Raw genomic sequence first — 18873 nt, 5'->3', positions numbered from 1 at the left:
AGGGTGCTTCAAAAATACAGCTTTTACTATAACACCCCAAATTAATGTCCAGTTGCAAGAGGGGGCACTATATAAATTCAGTAAATAAAGAGTGTGTCTGTGTGCAACTTAAAACTCAGCTGAAGCCAAAGTAGAAATAAACCAAAATAGTAAATTGAAAACATGCCTCACTATGTCAGATGTAGTTTGTCTAAGTTTGTTGAATAAGCTGTAATTGATTGGGTTTGCATGGTATGCTAAGCTTGAAAACAAACGCTTATGTACCATAACGTTTGCTATAATAACACATTACACCAGAATCAAACCAACCACAATGTGGTTTTATTTATGTGTTTATTAAGCAAACTGATATAGCTGCCCATCTCGCAAAATGTGACTCTGGACGATGTACAATACATAAAAACAATAAAACCAGAAAACGATCAAACACCAGAAAACAGAAAACAGAAAAACCCAACATAGCGAGAGAACAACTGTCACTTGACATCACACACACTACCTTGCTGGCTCCCCATGGGACCCCCAGGGTTGATGGAAAAACTACATTTTGAGGGCTTTCCGGAAGGCGAGTAAGGATGGGGCCAATCTCACCTCGTTCCAGAGGGCGGGGGCCACAGCAGAAAAGGCGTGCCATCTGGGTCTCGTCAAGTGTAGCAGGAGTCTTGAGTCCAGGAGGACCTCCAGTTGCGCACAGGGTGCCACCCCATCCAGCACCAAAGATGGTAAAGACCTGGATCCAGAAGGCCCAAAGACCCAGAACCGCTCAGTCATGCCAGGATTCAGCCGAAGCCTGTTGTTCCCCCTCCAGACCCTCACAGCCTCCAGGCACTGGGACAAGACATTAATAGCATCCATATTATTGGCAAGAAAACTACCGAGAAATACCCATAAAATTTCTGAGAATTTAATTCAAGTTAAGACTTTACCTTTAATACTTATTAAAGTAGGGCTGTGCTCACTTTGAAAATGATTTGAAAGAAGGGCCTCATGTGAGCTGAAGGCCATTCTGCTGCTTTATTGAGTCAACTCATGATAGTAGCTATATCTTTAATGAAAAGCTTAGCATTGAAGCTGCCTGGGTCTTTCTGCCTTTTCACAAATGTGGCTGTGAACTGAAATCTGCTAGATTTGGGGTGGCGAGTAGCTCTGCCATGCCCTTGGAGACCTTCCCTAGGCTTGTAAAGCACAGAGTACTCAACTTAATTTTTAAAGCTTGAGTCTGATGCCCCTCAAGTGTCCCTATGTAACACATGAAGCACCACATTAAATAAGCAGAAAGTGACGCACATTGGGGCAAAAAACTCTTCATTCAATATACACTAATTGGGTCTGAGTTGTTACTAACCAACCAGGGAAAAAACTCTTGGGATCATAGTGGTTAGCTCAATGAAGACATCAACTCAATTGTGCAGCAACTGTGAAAAATGAAAATACCACACTTGAGATCATGAGGGGTTCAGAATAAAACAGGCAATGCTGTAATGCCCTTCTGCAGATCTGTGGTCCATATCTGGAATACTGTGTACGGTTCTGCCACCACATTTGAAAAAGGATATCATATTGCTCCCCTTCATGGATCACTGCCTTGTCGTGGCGAAGGGGCTTGCGTAACTCAGTGAAGCCATGAGCTATACTGTGCAGGGCCACCCAAGACGGACAGGTCATGACAGAGAGTTCTGACAAAATGTGGTCCACTGGAGAAGGAAATGGCAGCCCACTCCAGTATCCTTGCCAAGAAAACCCCATGGACAATGTTAAAAGGCTAAAAGATATGACGCCGGAAGATGAGCCCCTCAGGTCAGAAGGTGTCCAATATGCTACTGGGGAAGAGCGGAGGGCAATTCCAAGTAGCTCCAGAAAGAGTGAAGCGGCTGGGCCAAAGCCGAAAGGACGTTCAGCTGTGGATGTATCTGGAAGCGAAAAGAAGGTCCGATGCTGTAAAGAACAATATTGTATAGGTACCTGGAATGTAAGATCGATGAACCAAGGCAAGCTGGATGTGGTCAAACATGAGATGACAAGATTGAACGTCGATATCTTGGGAATCAGCGAACTGAAATGGACGGGAATGGGTGAATTTAATTCGGGTGACCATTATATCTACTACTGTGGGCAAGAAACCCTTAGAAGAAATGGAGTTGCACTCATAGTGAATAAGAGAGTGGGAAAGGCAGTAATGGGGTACAACCTCAAAAACGACAGAATGATCTCAGTGCGTATCCAAGGCAAACCATTCAATATCACAGTCATCCAGGTCTGTGCCCCAACCACTGATGCTGAAGAAGCTGAAGTTGACCGCTTCTATGAAGACCTACAACACCTTCTAGAACTAGCACCAAAAAAAGATGTCCTTTTCATCATAGGGGACTGGAATGCTAAAGTAGGAAGTCAAGGAGTAATCGGAATAACAGGCAAATTTGGCCTTGGAGTACAAAATGAAGCAGGGCAAAGGCTAATAGAGTTCTGTCAAGAGAACAAGCTAGTCATAGCAAACACTCTTTTCCAACAACACAAGAGACGACTCTACACATGGACATCACCAGATGGTCAATACCGAAACCAGATTGATTATATACTTTGCAGCCAAAGATGGAGAAGCTCTATACAGACAGCAAAAACAAGACCAGGAGCTGACTGTGGCTCAGATCATGAGCTTCTTACTGCAAAATTTAGGCTTAAATTGAAGAATGTAGGGAAAACCACTAGACCACTCAGGTATGACTTAGATCATATTCCTTGTGAGTACACAGTGAAGATGATGAATAGATTTAGAGGATTAGATTTGGTAGACAGAGTGCCTGAAGAACTATGGACGGAGGTCCGTAACATTGTACAGGAGGCAGCAACTAAAACCATCCCAAAGAAAAAGAAATGCAAGAAAGCAAAATGGCTGTCTGATGAGGCTTTACAAATAGCTGTGGAAAGAAGGAATGCGAAAAGCAAGGGTGAAAGGGAAAGATATAAGCAACTGAATGCAGATTTCCAGAGAATAGCAAGGAGAGATAAGAAGGCCTTCTTAAATGAACAATGCAAAGAAATTGAGGAAAACAATAGAATGGGGAAGACTAGAGATCTCTACAAGAAAATTGGAGATATGAAAGGAACATTTAGTGCAAAGATGGGCATGATAAAGGACAAAAAAGTCAGGGACCTAACAGAAGCAGAAGAGATTAAGAAGAGGTGGCAAGAATACACAGAAGAACTATACAAGAAAGATCTTAATGTCCCTGATGTCCACGCTGGTGTGATCACTGACCTTAAGCCAGACATCCTAGAGAGTGAAGTCAAGTGGGCCTTAGGAAGCATTGCTAACAACAAAGCTAGTGGAGATGACAGTATTCCAGCTGAGTTATTTAAAATACTAAAAGATGATGGTGTTAAAGTGCTGCACTCAATATGCCAGCAAGTTTGGAAAACGCAACAGTGGCCACGGGATTGGAAAAGGTCAGTTTACGTTCCAATTCCAAAGAAGGGCAACGCCAAAGAATGCTCAAACTATCGCACAATTGCACTCATTTCACATGCTAGCAAGGTTATGCTCAAAATCCTACAAGCTAGGCTTCAGCAGTACGTGAACCGAGAACTACCGGATGTACAAGCTGGGTTTCGAAGAGGCAGAGGAACTAGAGATCAAATCGCCAACATTCGCTGGATCATGGAGAAAGCACGAGAGTTCCAGAAAAATATCTACTTCTGCTTCATTGACTATGCAAAAGCCTTTGATTGTGTGGATCACAACAAACTGTGGCAAATTCTTAAAGAGATGGGAATACCAGACCACCTTACCTATCTCCTGAGAAATCTGTATGCGGGCCAAGAAGCAACAGTTAGAACCGGTCATGGAACAACCGATTGGTTCAAAATAGGGAAAGGTGTACGACAAGGCTGTATACTGTCACCCTGCTTATTTAACCTATATGCAGAGTACATCATGAGAAATGCCAGGCTGGAAGAATCACAAGCCGGAATTAAGATTGCAGGGAGAATCATCAACAACCTCAGATATGCGGACGATACCACCCTAATGGCAGAAAGTGAAGAAGAACTAAAGAGCCTCTTGATGAGGGTGAAAGAGGAGAGTGCAAAAGCTGGCTTGAAACTCAACATTAAAAAAACTAAGATCATGGCATCTGGACCCATCAATTCCTGGCAAATAGAAGGGGTAGAAATGGAAGCAGTAACAGACTTCATTTATTTGGGCTCCAAGATCACCGCAGACGGAGACTGCAGCCATGAAATTAAAAGACGCTTGCTCCTTGGGAGGAAAGCTATGGCAAGCCTAGATAGCATATTAAAAAGCAGAGACGTCACCTTGCCGACAAAGATCCGCATAGTCAAAGCTATGGTTTTTCCAGTAGTAATGTATGGCTGTGAGAGCTGGACCATAAAAAAGGCCGGGCGCCGAAGAATTGATGCCTTTGAACTGTGGTGCTGGAGAAGACTCTTGAGAGTCCCCTGGACTGCTAGGAGGTCAAACCAGTCAATCTTAAAGGAAATCAACCCTGATTGCTCATTGGAAGGATTGATAATGAAGCTCAAGCTCAGATATTTTGGTCACCTAATGCGAAGAGAGATCTCTTTGGAGAAGACCCTGATGCTGGGAAAGATTGAAGGCAAAAGGAGAAGAGGACGGCAGAGGATGAGATGGTTAGATAGCATCACTGAAGCAATGAGCATGAAATTGAGCAAACTCAGGGAGGCAGTGAAGAACAGGAAGGCCTGGCGCAATATGGTTCATGGGGTCACGAAGAGTCGGACACGACTTAACGACTGAACAACAACAACAACAATCATATTGCTGCACAAAGTACCAAAGAAGACCATCAAAATGATCAGAAGGCTCATGTCCTGTAACAAACGTTCAGGACTCAGACTTGGAAAAAAGGTGAGGGGAGAGATGGCTGAGACATATAAACTCATGCATGGTCTTGAGAAAGTGACAGGGAGAAATTTTCATCTTCTCTTGTAACACTAGGGCCATAATGGAACTAATTGGCAGGAGATTTAGAACAGACAAAAGAGCGCATAGTGCACCATGTCTATAGAACTCATCACTAGAAGACATGGTGATGGCCACTAAATCAAATTACTTTAAGAGGGGGTTTAAGAAATTATGGAGGATAGGTCTCGTGGTCTTGAAGATTACCTGTTACCTCCAGGTTGGAGGCAAAATGCCTCCAAAGCCAGGGGAACAGTGACACAGATGTATCTCCATCTCCTGCTTGTGAGCACCCAAAGGCATGTGTGGGAAACTTATCTGTGGACTGAGATGGGCCTTTGCCTGAACCTTCTGGGCTGTTCTTAGGAAACATACTTGCCTCAGCGGATAGAGACGTTTCCAGAGATGTGTTGGCTGCCCATATCTTTAGAAAGTCTTCTTTTGTTCATTTGTTTTGGCACAAATATGTTTGATTGCTGTTCTCATTTCTTGGATATTGGAAATTATTATTAACTGCTCTGAGAATGTTCTGGCTGGAGAGAAGGATAACTCTTTCCTATTGTATTCTGCTTTTAAGGGCCAAGGGAGAGAGGAAGTGCATTCAGATCAACTGAGTCCATGGATCAGGAACTAATAGGAGAAAGTTCAAACTCAGCTTTTTCTTCTGCTTTGGGCTTAAGGGAGAAAGCAGCCTATTGGTGAAATGCGGGGGCGAGAATGGGGGAACCTCGTACCATAAAGGCATATGTTACAGCCTCCGTTTCTCATGGATTATTCTTTAAAAGCAGGCAGTCCAGTGCATAGATGTAGAGATAACAGCAGCAAATGCAGGCAGAGCGTCACTTGCATCTTTATGGCCCCATCTTGACTTTTTTTGCCATCCGCTGCAGACACCCCTGCTGAGGGCTGTGGCTTGGCTTCACTGCCCCACTCCTGGAACCCACAGCCTTCTTCAGATACCTTTTGCCAACGACTGTGGGAGCGACACAGCAGGCTGGAAATAATTTTGTTTGCCAAGATGAAACCGAAATGTCATTGGAAGCCACAGAAGGCAGACACTGTAGACCTTTCTAGAGGGCAGTTTAAGAGGGAGTAGAATCAGCAGGTTTTATTCCCAAGCTGACGAGCCGCTGGGAGACGTGGAAAGGTGCGTGGTCCCCAAGGGCCGAGGCTCTATCTGCCGGACTCTGTGACTCGAGGCTTAATGGGCCTGTACCAAACATCCTGAAAAAAGACAAGCTGTTCTTGAGAAATGTTGGGGGAAAGGAAGGGCATGGGGAACTCTCCCCTCTGCCTTGTCTGTGCTTTGTGTACATCACTCAGCAAGACATGGACAGAACAGTCAAGAAACCAGCAAAAAGCTGAGGAAAAATCATTTAGAAAGCAAGTGCTCCTGTCCCATCTGAGTGGGCAATGGTTGTGCTTGCTAACTTTTGCGAAGCCTCCCTCAACTGAGAGGAAAGAGACATTGCCAGCTGGAAAGCTAGAGCAGCAGATTCTTGTACAAAAATACTACAGCAAGTAAGAGCCATGGAGAACAACTTCTGTTTGGTTAAAGCAATATCTCAAGGAACCCTAAGAGACTTGAAGGAGGAAAAAGTCATCACGATTCTGCAGAGTCACTGTATAGAGTTTGGTGCCTCTGGGCAGCTCTCACTGAAAGACAGTGTAAAAATAGCAATCCACTTAAACCAGTAAACAGATGGCGAATCCAGTCAACACATAAAACAGATATGGCCCACCCAGTCACCTTAGCCCAGAGCCTGAGAGAAGAGTCAGGTCTTCAAGGCCCTCCAGCACACCATCAGGGTGGGAGGCTTCCGGATTCCCGGGGGCACCTCATTCCAGGGGGCAGGTGCTGCAACAGAGAAGGCATATTTCTGGAATCCCAAAAGATGATGGTGTTTAATAGAAGGGACCTGGAACATGCCCACCCTGTCAGTCTGAAGTGGCCTGGTAGACACCACTGGAGCCAGAAACAAACTGACAACTAGTGGAGCTCACAAAGCGGGGGTGTTGAGGCATGCCCATCACGTCCCGCATCACTGCATTCTGGACCAGCTGAAGCTTCTGGGTGGTCTTCAAGGGCAGCCCCATGTAGTGTGTGTTGCAGTAATCAACTGTGAGGTGGCCTGGTAATGAGTGACTGGGGGCCTTCCAAACTAGAAAAGTGTGCAACTGGAGCACCAGATGAAGCAGTGTAAAGGCCCTCCTGCTGCCACCTGCTCATCAAATGAGACCCCCAGATTGCGCACCACCCTTGAATGGGAAAGTGTGACCCCATCCAAGTATAAAGATGGAGCATCTTCAGATCTAGGTGGCCCTAACCTCCACAACCACTCGGTCTTGGTAGGATTGAATCGGAGACGGAATCCTCCATATCCAAACCCACGCAACCTCCAGGCATTCGAAAGGACTCTTTTTTTCAGTTATTCCAGTAGAACAACTGGAGATGTGCTGGGAAAAACCTCCTGGGAAATACTTTCTTCTTTAATTTCTTCTTGCATTAATATACCATCAAACTGAACTGGCTCATGGTGGTTTACAGGGATGATGACAGCAAAAATGTAATGAAGTTCAATTCAAATATAAAAACAATAAAGTAGTAATATCCATAGGATGATAATTCATTCACCCTCTAGACAAGTTCTGTTTTAGCCACCTTAGAGCAGTTGCCAGCTGAACCTCTTGAGGAGGAGAGGAACTCTCTGCAGGCCACCACTCTCTCTGATTGATTGATTGATTTGTGTGGCTGCCCATCTCACCTAATTGACTCTGGGCAGCTCACAACAATTAAAACCCATGTGTTGAATAATTATACCTGCAAAACTACCGGAAGCCACTGTAGCACCGGCAATGCACATGTACTTTGGCTGTGGTGGCTCTTATCCATCAGCATGGAGGCTGCCATATTCTGTGCCAAATTCCAAGTAGTCTTCAAAGGCAGCCCCATGTAAAGCACATGGCAGTAGTCTAGCCTAGTGGTAATGAGGATTTGAGTTACTGTTGCCAGGGCCTCCTGCTTGGGATAGGGCTGCAACCTGCATACTGATCAAAGCTGGATGAATTTTGAGAATTAATAGAGTAATATTTAAGATGAGTTTAAGTAAAAATGTTTTAGCATGAGCTAATGAAGGTTTTCATGTTCAGAGTGTTAGAGAAGACTGTTTTTTGCATATGCTGTTCTCGGTTTGCTAAGCTGAATCTGTACATGCTGTTGGTTCTCAGTGCTGCAACTGTGAGGTGGTTTTTAAATAATACAGTTTATTGTGTTTACAATAAAGCAATTGATTTTTATTTCCTGCTTATGTTTTCCTATTTTCACAGATGCCAAAAAGCTAAGATGCATACACAGCTCTCTCTCCCCTGTATGAATATGTTTGAAAAGTTGCTCGAACAGAAGTAAGGCAGCAGTGGGGCTTAGTCATGGGATCCTCTGATTTCAAAGGATCGGATATCGTTCAGTTTTAAAAAATGTTGTGATTTCCCTTATCTTTAGCATTTCAAGATGTGCTGCCTTCTAGTAGACTGAGATAGTCTACTAGTCTTCCATGTTGAGATCAGAAGCAAGACTTCTGTTATAAATTTAAGGACTGTTGCCATCTACAGATTGTGCATTTGCATACAAATTAGCTGTATCACAGGGGAAATAAAATGTTTGTCAGTTCTCTTGTTGAGCGGTTGTTGAGCGGCTGTTTTGATTGGCAATAAAGAATATCCACAAAGTCACATACCAGCCAGCCTTTTCATGGACAGCAGGTTTTCCAGATGTTTTGATGGGTCACAGCTTTCGAAATGAGCACATAAATAAGTGGAGTTGTATGAATTAGAATAACATCATTTACAGGTTTGACACTCTCAGGATCCTCTCTCTCCATTTTCCTTTAAAGAGAATTTTAGAACTGAAAGAGCCCTAAATAAGAGAATGCAAGTGGAACATTCGGCACTGAGTGCTGGATCCAAACCAGATCCAGGCTACTCCCCCTTATTTCAGTGGTTTTGCGAAGGAGAGATTCCTGGTGGATTGAGACCTATGGTAGGTTGACATAAAATTATGCGCTGACTGCTAAACCATCATCTTCCTGACCTAAATGTAATGTCAGTCCATTGGGATGAGCTCTGTTAAAGGTTAATATTGGCTATTGGAAATAAAAATGACTTATCCAGACTACTTCTGTGAGCTAGACATCCAGAAAGGCAGTAACCCTTCCCTCCTTTAGAGCTGTCTGGGTGATCCACCCGGAGAAGTCTCATGGCTATAGCATTTAAAATCCAGCAATCTTAACTGAAGGTATACTTAATGGCTTTATGACTGTAGTCTTTAGACCAGTGTTTCTCAACCTTGGCAACTTTAAGATGAGTGGACTTCAACTCCATGCTGGCTGGGGAATTCTGGGAGTTGAAGTCCACTCATCTTAAAGTTGCCAAGGTTGAGAAACACTGCTTTAAACTATAAATGAAGCATCTATTTATGGCCCTACTAAACAGAAGCAAATGAGCTGCAGGGGACAAGGACATGTTAAAGGCACTACACTGTCCTCCAGTCATTCTGCTCCTTCCTCGGTGATGTTGAAAAGAGACCAGGCAAGCAGTTGTATTTTTTGGAATGCCACAGGGCTGGATTCTTTCTCCCTGTTTTTCAACATCTGTCTGAAGCTGCTGGAGGTCAACCATCTGGATTGGGAGACTGAATCAGTATGCTGGTGATATCCAAGAGTATATCGCTGCCCCAGGCTATACAATGTCTTGACCAAATGTCTAGGGGCTATGAATAGTCCACTGATACTGGACCAATGCAAGATAGAATTGCTCTTCCTTTGTTGAAGTTCTTGGATGTCTCTGGTGTTGTCTTTTGAAGGGAGAGCACTGCCCCTGAAAGAGCCATCTACAACTTGGAGTGTCTTCTGAATTTTTGGCTACTGCTTGTTGGGCAGGTGGAGGTCATATCAAGGGGATAGAGGGTGCCCAGCTCCAATCAGTATGCCAGTTGCAGCCCTACTTGGAGCAGAAGGACCTCCCAGTGGTAACTCATGCTCTCATACCACTTGTCTGGACTACTGTATTGTGCTGTATTTGGGGCTGCCTCTGAAGACTACCCACAAGCTTCAGTTAGTCCAGAGCACAGCAGACCATGTGCCACACATGGCCAGGAGCATATTTCACATGTGCTGGCTCCCCATAGGCTTCTGAGTGGTACAATTCAAAATGCTGGTTTTAGTCTTTGAAGCCTTGCATGGCTTGGCACAGAGATACTCACAGGACTGTCTTTTCCATCCACTTTTGATCCACTTCACTTGTATGTCACAACAGGACCTGCTAGTAGTTCCCACTCCCATGAAATGAGGAGGCGGAAACATGGAGACGCTGCTTTTGTTGCATCTGCACTCTGAAATAGCTCCCTTCCCCCCCAAAAATCGATCAGCTCCCATGTTGTTGGTTTTCTGTAAGTCACTAGAAACAGAGCACTTGAGGTGTGAAGTATTTGCACTGAATTTTATTGGTTTCATAATGATATTGATTTTTATCCGTTGATAGTTCTATTATGGATGTTTGATTGTGCTGGGTTACAGATGCTTTGTAAACTGCCAAGTGTCTTCTCAATTGCAGGGGGCCTAAAACTGAATGAATGAATGAATGAATGAATGAATGAATGAATGAATGAATGAATGAATGAATGAATGAATGCTGGCGGGCCTGATGAGTTTTGTGTTTTTTGCCCCCAACAGGACCCAGCGGCAGCCTCCATCTCTGACAGAGACTGTGATACGAGAGAGGGCGAGACGGTAGCCATGAATTACAAACCATCCCCTCTGCAAGTGAAACTGGGTAAGTCTTGCGCACCTTGGCTGACGAACCGGAAGAGCGTTGCAATTCTGCTTTAACTGTACGCACGCATATTGCCAAATATACATATCCATCATGCTGTTCCTTTTTCAGGGTAAGCGGTGTGGTGCCAAATGTGGAAACGGAGAAATAATAAATCAAAGAAATTAAAAGCCTGTGATAAGAAAAAGAAACGCTAAATCTGGTTTGCACCAATACCGCGCACTCCCCTTTCTAGTCTTGCAGACTGTCTCTGTTTTCCCCGTGTGCTTACGTCAGTTCGCTGACTTCTGTTCTTCAACCTTCTCATTTCTCTTTTTGAGGATCTCATCCACTCCGCTCAGCCGCAGCGTCCTTGATCTTCAACGTCCTCCTGACCCCTTCACTCTTCCTTCAAGCATTTATTTTGCCCTTTGGTCCTCATTCATTCTCTGTGTATGATGAAACCACCAGTATTTCTTTCAAATTGGTTACTAGTTTTTGTATTCAATCCACATTCTTTCAGCACCCATTCGTTCTTCTTGTTTTACCACACGCACTTTGAGTCAACTTTTTATGTTTCTCCTGACATAGCCAACCTTCACCTCCGTATATCAAAATGGGCAGAAGCGTGCTCTTATACATAGCTATTTTCACTTCTATCAGCAAACAATAATTCCTTGCAATAAATCACATAACGCCCATTACCTTTCTACCACCATTTGCACATCTTAACATTTCTCCATCTATTCTACCAAGATACACAAAATCATCTGCTTGCCCTAATTTTTCATCACTTACGTATAAACTTGCAGTCTCTCACTTCATTTACCCTGTCAGACACGCAGCCTTGGTCTTTGATAGATTCATTTTCAGAGCCATGACTCATTTGCATCATACAATCTGTCTAACATTTGCTGAAAACCGTGTGGGTTCTTGGCCCTCAAAATGATATCACCTGCATACAAAATTGCATTTTTGTTCCCAATCAGCACGACTAATGCCGCTACTTAACATGTATCCATAAATATGTATTAAACAACTAAGAGATCTCACATCATTTTCTTATTTCCCTACTCACTGTTGAACCATTTACTATACTGTTCTTATCAGATTTGGCAACCAAACTTCGACTCCATGTTCACAAAAAACCTTCTACGATCCAAGCCTTTTCGTTTGTATGCTGTGTTTAAATCAACATCTCTCCCATAAACGTTATCACTGTCATTCATGCATTTCTTGGTGACCTAGTGAAGAGCAAATATCTGGTATACCTGAAGCTGCCCTGAACTTCCCAAATTTGGCTCATTGTCATCTCTTCTACCCCCTCAGTCACCTCACAGTTCTGGCTAAACACCTTTCCCGGCACACTTAGGAAATTGAATCCCCCTGCAGCCCTGATTCCCCAGGCCACCTTTCCTTTGTGTCGGGGAGCCGTAACATTCTTCCAGTCGCCAGGCACAGATGCAGCCTTCGCATGTCCAGTAGACAAGTTGCACCGCCACTCTGGAAGCCAGCCACTTTCAGATTTTATTTTTTTTCTCCAGCTGCACCATCACCATACCTGCTTTACCATTTTCCAATATTATCTCAGCATTTATTACTGCCTTTTCATCAGTTTTCTCTTGGACACTAACATTGCTAGCGTTTGTTTCAATTCCACTATTTGACATGCTGCTGTCGCTCCCATACACTACCCCCACCGCCATCCCGGGTATATGCTTTTTCCGTCATTCCTGTTGCATCTTCTCTGCTGCTGTTAATCTAACTGCTCTCTTCAATTACATTCCTTGCAACCATCTTTTTTCTCTAGATACACATTGTACCATATATTTCTCTCATCCTCTTTTTTTGCAAAAGTGATTCTCATATATGCACTTTTTTCTCATCCTCAGTCTCTTTCACTTCATTAATCCATCAAGCATTCTTTTTTCGTGATTCTTATTAGCACAAATCCATGTTCTGTAACAAAATTCTTAGAGTGGGGGGAAAAAATCCAAGCCCTTCAACATTCTCTTTCCATTCATTCTCTTGGGAGACCTTCTAATATTTTTTCATGCAGGATTTGTACTGAGAATCCACTTCCTTTGTCTAGAGCAGTGTTTCCCAACTTTGGCAACTTTCAGATGTATGGACTTCAACTCCCAGAATTCCCCAGCCACCATGCTGGCTGGGGAATTCTGGGAATCAAAGTCCACACATCTGAAAGTTGCTGAGCTGGCTGGAGAATTCTGGGAATTGAAGTCCACGCATCTTAAAATTGCTGAGGTTGGGAAACATTGGTCTAGAGATCAATTTCCAAGCAACAGGAATATGGTTTACTAGGCCGTCCTTATAGCTGAATGGCAAAAACCCTTCAACATTGGCAGGATAATCATAAGGCCGCAATGAATCAATTATAATTTGCAGAATTACATTAGTGTGCAGAATTGATATTATTGGCCGCATATAAACAAACTACTGAACAATATAGATTAGCTATGGATGGTTATAATGAAATATAGCTACTATCTTAAGCGTTATTTAGAATTTTCATATGTGGTATATTTATTCATGAATATATATGCTTAACGTGTGTTTCTTTTTAGTTTTCTTTAGTCTTCTTTGTTTTCTTTTAACTTTGGATATTACTTATTTTTCTTATTAATAAAAGCAAAAAAATAGATACTGTATTTGTACTTTGTCTTCCTACTACTTTGTACTTCCTAAAAAGACTATCTATTTTTTATAGTCATTCCACTTTATTCTAGCTTTTGTTTCCTGTTCTTCCGTTTCAAATTTTCCCCCAAATTCCACTACTGACATTATAAAAGAAATGTTCTGTCCCACATTCAGACTCGCTTATCATCATTGTGTCCTACATTAATCCCCTTAATCTTTCCTTATAAACAATCAGATCAATCATGATTTTAGTGTTATATTCATTCCTTTTTTGTGTTTATGCATGAATAAACTTATGTTTAAACTTATATTTAAACAGGCTGTTTTCTATGCAGATCCTCTCCAAACTGTCACCATTTTCATTGATTCTTGGTCTCTGAATGATTCAGTCTCTTTTTCTGTCCTCCTTCTTTCTATCCATCTGTTCTATCCATCACCTAACCAAATAATTTTTTTTTTCTTTGGGATGAATTTATCAGAGTATTGCATATTTTTTTCAAAATTCATCTCTGGTTCCCATTACCACTGTTTGCTGGTGTATAACATGCAAATGTCCCCAACCAACCTATGTAATCTCACTTTCATATGCTCCCAAACCAACTCGAACTTTCTGACAAAGATTGAGAGTCAGTTTGGTCTAGTGGTGACGGCCCCAGGTTAGAAACCAGGAGGTGATAAGTTCTCGTTCCATCTGAGACATGAGAGCCAGCTGGGTGACGTTGGGGCAGTCCCTCTCTCTCAGCCCAACCCACCTTACAGGGTTGTCCTTGTGGGGAAAATAGGAGGAGGAAGAACTATTAGGTACGTTCTCCACCTTGAGTTATTTATAAAAATAATAAAGGCAGGATAATTTTTTTTTAAAAAAGATGTTAATCCTTTCATGCATAATTAAAGTCACACATTCATTTCCCTGCAAGCATTCATCAGTTTCACTCCTCAGGATTAAACAATTCAAAACTATTCTATGCTTCCACTTTAATCTGTTTTCCTTTCATTTATACTCTTTACTCCTCTTACATTCCAAATTTCAATATTTTGAATGCCATGGTGGTCACTAGATGGGACCATAATATTGACCTCTGTTTTCCATCATGGCTTTGGTCAACGGAGGCTTTCCCATGACATTTTTTAGTAAGACAGAGAAGGTAGCAACAAGATTACTAGCCTTAGTCGCACCCAGGCCACGTGCATATTCCCTGCTAACAGTAAGGACGGTTACAATCAGTTATGGATCGCTTTGGCCACTGTGCCATGCATGCTTCCAAAGTCCAGTTTTATCTCAAGCCCACTCACCCTATTTTATGCATGCTTGGTTCCTTAATCTAGAGACTACCTTGCAAGCCAACATATTTTTCCCACATTCCACAAACTAAGAGGTATATGTAGTATATTGGCATACACCTAGGATACCAAGATCCATATACATCAACGGATCACAGGTTGTCTCCAGGTTGACAAGATTATTTCAGTTAAATAACACAAATCAGCATTTTAAATTCTCCCCATGTATGTCTGTCTGAGGGGACATAAATTGCTTTTTCTAGAGAGTACTAGGGCAGGAAAGGGTTCCAAAGACGTATGGATGGACCCTTTTAGAACCCCACAACATGGGGTGCGTGGGACCCCGATTGATCCAGCCTCAATGTTTTGAAAGCCTGCTGTGTGAACCTTCTGGAAAGTAAAGGAATAGGTTTGTGGGGATGGGCAGTGAGCCAACTTTTATTTCACCCTTCAGTTAAAATGGGCTCTCTCTCCATGATGATTGTAAAAGATGGTTGTTCTAAATTCAGGGTTGGGCGGTATTTGACACTCATAGTAGAATTAAGAATTAATACTTCTGTGCTAGACTTTTCCCCTAGGCAGTGAAATGCAGGAACAGGTAAAGGATTGTGATTGGAAGAACTATAGGATACGCATTAACCTTAGCCCCAGGAATGTTCTTATTAACATATGGGGATGATACACGTGAACAAAGAAAGCATATTATGTTCTGGTCAGTTACCTACGGGGTGCTGTTCTGTTATATAGCATCCCAAGTATGTAATACAGCAAAGTGCCGAAGGAAGATTGAATGACATTGCAGAAGAAAGAAGACTTAGCTGCCTCCTCCCAAATTAAACAATTCCCCTATAAGGATGCAAATTGTTTTGTTAATTAGGAATCAGTGAGTGAAGGGCAAGAAATGCTGAGCAGGAATACAGGAAAGCAAATGAGTGTTGAATATGCAGATGCACTTTGTGGCAATAGAACATGTTACCTAAGATCATTAACAAGTTATTATCATTGTCACCATCATTAGCAAATTAACCTTCTCTCTTCATTACAATTTTTTGTTACGACTGTGAAGGGAAGGTGAGAGTCATAGCAGTTCTCCTCTTGGTAATTGTGCGGTGAGCTTGCCCCCTCCTCCCAAAACAGATTAATAAATACTTGGAACATAACCCTTCACAAAGTATTTCTAAGCCAAGAAATGTCCATGCATGATTAATAGAAAAAGGAACGTTATACCACTGCCCCAGTTGAGCAGTAACCTAAATGTATATTGAAAAGCTCTGATTAGAGCAAGAACCATTCTTTCCTATCTATCTATCTATCTATCTATCTATCTATCTATCTATCTATCTATCTATCTATCTATCACACACACACACACACACACACAGATTTTGCATGTAAAAAAACCTCAACAACCTTATCAACACGTGTGAAGCCAGCGGCATCCACAGAGGGGTCAAAAAAGGCAAGATGATGGTCAAGCTGTGCGATCGCAGACCCGTCCCTTTTGTAAGTATGTCAACCCTGCACACAAGTACAAAGGGGTGGGCTTTGCTCATGCAGTCCTGACCACCATCTTGCCTTTATTACCCCCACCACATTGCTGTATGAGACCCCCAATAGTCCCTGAAAGTCACTTCTCTGCATTACCTGCCTGCAGACTAAACCTGAACATAATAAACGAGCGACCCCCTCGTCTGTACTCTTGCTGCAACTTGTCCATCCGCAGGATCCCTTCTGCAGATCAGCAGGGCTATGGCTGTGAGCAGTCTTTTCGGGCTGGCCCTGAGCGCGACTGCGGCTTTCCTCTTGATGCTCCATCTTCCTATCCAGCCTAGACCAAGAGCAGCAGGGATGCAAGTGGTCCCCACTGCTTTATTGCGTAGACTGGAAAAACAGGAAAAACAACCCAGGCACAGCCCCCCAAATAACAGCCCTACTGTAGTGTTCAGAACAGATGAGCACTCAAGCAATCCTGCTCAAAATAGTTTTAAGTTTGTATGGAGATGAGAACGAAACAGCAGGTCTTGTTCCAATCTCGGAACAAAGCCCTTGAATCACACCTATTTTCTGTTGCTTCGTGCCCAAAAGGCCCTTTCAATGCTGCAGTGTCTGTTTTGTGGACGGAAGGTCTCACGGTCAGACCATTTTGCACATGCCTGACAAAAGAGACCAGTTTACTTTCCTTTTTTTTTACTTACTCCATTCTTTTTATTTTCTTACATTTACCCGTTTTTGTTCGGCGTCTGTTTCCTGTAGTGCTTTGGGTGAGCTCTTATCCTTTGCCATGTTGACACTGATGGCCTTGAAGAGCCTCTTCCACAAATGCATGAAACATGGAAGTGAGCTGCCTCCCACAGAGAGACACTTGTTTGTCCAAGAGAAGGGCACATGATGGAACAGTGGCATCTCTAATTGCTCTTCTCATCTAAGAGGAGTGCCATAAGGACAACAAACACCCTTTTATTTTATTTGTATGTTGGTTGGTGTCACTACTTACCAGTAATGTTGGGGCTAGAAACACTGTCCCAGCTACTTCCAAGCCAGATTTACTCTTGGCGGCTCTGCTAAATACAGAGCACACTCATCAGCCAAGGGTTGATTCCAAACTGAGACAGCTTTGAGCTATGATCATCACCATCCAATCCAAGGCCATCTTTTGGTCATGAGATCTAGGATCTACAGTGGCCTATTAAATGGCCAGCCACAGATTCTCTGAAATAATTAAGTAAATAAAGCATAAGGACACAAAGCACCATCATAACACCCAAGCTTTCTTGCTCTGCTCCTCCTATCATGGTACATGAAGGCACAGATACCCTGTCAGAGTCCCATCCTTTAGGACTTAGGACCAACCAGTCTACATTGGCCCCTCTTATTGCAGCCCAGGTATATCCATTCAACCCATAAGTGACAGGATATAAAGACTGATATTGAGTGGAAAGATTTAGGGTTCATATTCTCCTTGTCATTCCTCCCTGAAGTCATACCGGACTTCCCTTAGTGCCACAGAAGTTTTTTGCAGGTCCCATAGAAGTCTCTCTTGCAGCAAGCAGATTTTCCAGCCTTAGGTAGTTGGCTGCAGCCCTATTTGTAACCCACTTAAACCAAGCTATATTTTCTTTAGATCAGTATTCCTACTTTCCTCCACTGTATATACAGTAAGAGTAGAGTTTTCTCATAATTATCCTTATGACCATAGATACCTAGGCACAATGACAGCTAATAAATGCATAAACCACAACCACAGTTGGCCCTGAGACCCTTGGACCAGAGTGGGGACCAAACTCAAACCCAAGTTGTTCTCTGTCTTCCAGTGCAGAAAGAAGGGAAATGGCCCAAGAGCCCTTTAATCTGAGGAACTATATGTTCTGTTGTGCAGTGTGAAAAGGTCATCTCCCCAACAGCTGCTGAACACAAAAGATGTGTCCTAATTGCTGCAGAAACTATAGAAGAAGAAGAATTTCCAAGGAGCAACCTCACTAAATGAGCAAATAGGGAGCACTAACAGGATCTTAAAGGGGAGTCTCTACCAAATGTTCAGTCTAATTGGACAGTGAATGTTTGACTAAAAGGAGAGAACAAGAAGAAATACAAGCTTTAGTACTGAATTAGCCTTAAAAAAATGAAAGTAAATATAAATGGACATGCTTCTGCAATCATGACGTCAGCGCTTATAGCATATTTGTGCTCCTGCCTGGGAATATCGTAGCATGTATTTGCAGCAAATATAAGCTTGTAGAAATCCCTGAAGACAAAATGGATTGGAGCAGCAAATTACTGCACTTCAGGTGATGAAAGAGTGTGAAGGTTTGTTAAAGAAGGAACATGTTACAATAGGAAACTGGCAGAGAATACAGTTCCATAAGGAAGACAGTCAAACTGCATGCTGCAAGAAGATAAAGAGTCAGGGCTCTTAGGAATAATTGAAACAGGTCTGTATGTATGGAACCCATCAGCTTGTGAAGTTATGATAGAACACCTTCCAAGATTTAGTAAGCCCGGTGACAACTATTCCTTCCTGCTAATCCATGTGGGGACCAAAGATATTGCCATGAACAGCTACAACTATATTACCATGGACTTTGAACATCTGGAAAGAACACTCAAGAGCTCATGAGCTCAGTGGAATTTCCATCCATCCTTCCAGTGCATAGAAGAAGACTGGAAAGAGAAACAAGATGACTGCAGGTGAA

General features: G+C 42.7%; 1 protein-coding gene across 2 annotated transcripts in view; it reads left to right on the top strand.

The window, feature by feature from the left end:
• FAM219A (family with sequence similarity 219 member A) overlaps positions 1–18873 on the top strand; it is a 68498-nt gene that overhangs the window by 17666 nt on the left and 31959 nt on the right. For both annotated transcript variants that reach the window (XM_088152735.1, XM_088152734.1), the window contains exon 2: positions 10666–10765. In XM_088152735.1, the coding sequence (XP_088008861.1) occupies positions 10666–10765 (100 nt within the window). The remainder of the gene's footprint in view (positions 1–10665; positions 10766–18873) is intronic.

The sequence above is a fragment of the Python bivittatus genome, unplaced genomic scaffold (genome assembly GCF_059951505.1).
Source record: "Python bivittatus isolate LINGU-HERP-01145 unplaced genomic scaffold, Pbiv_v1 ctg000570_np1212, whole genome shotgun sequence".
Classification (NCBI taxonomy): domain Eukaryota; kingdom Metazoa; phylum Chordata; class Lepidosauria; order Squamata; family Pythonidae; genus Python; species Python bivittatus.
Note: the sequence above shows the minus strand (reverse complement) of the source record. Positions and strands in the feature narration are given on the sequence as shown.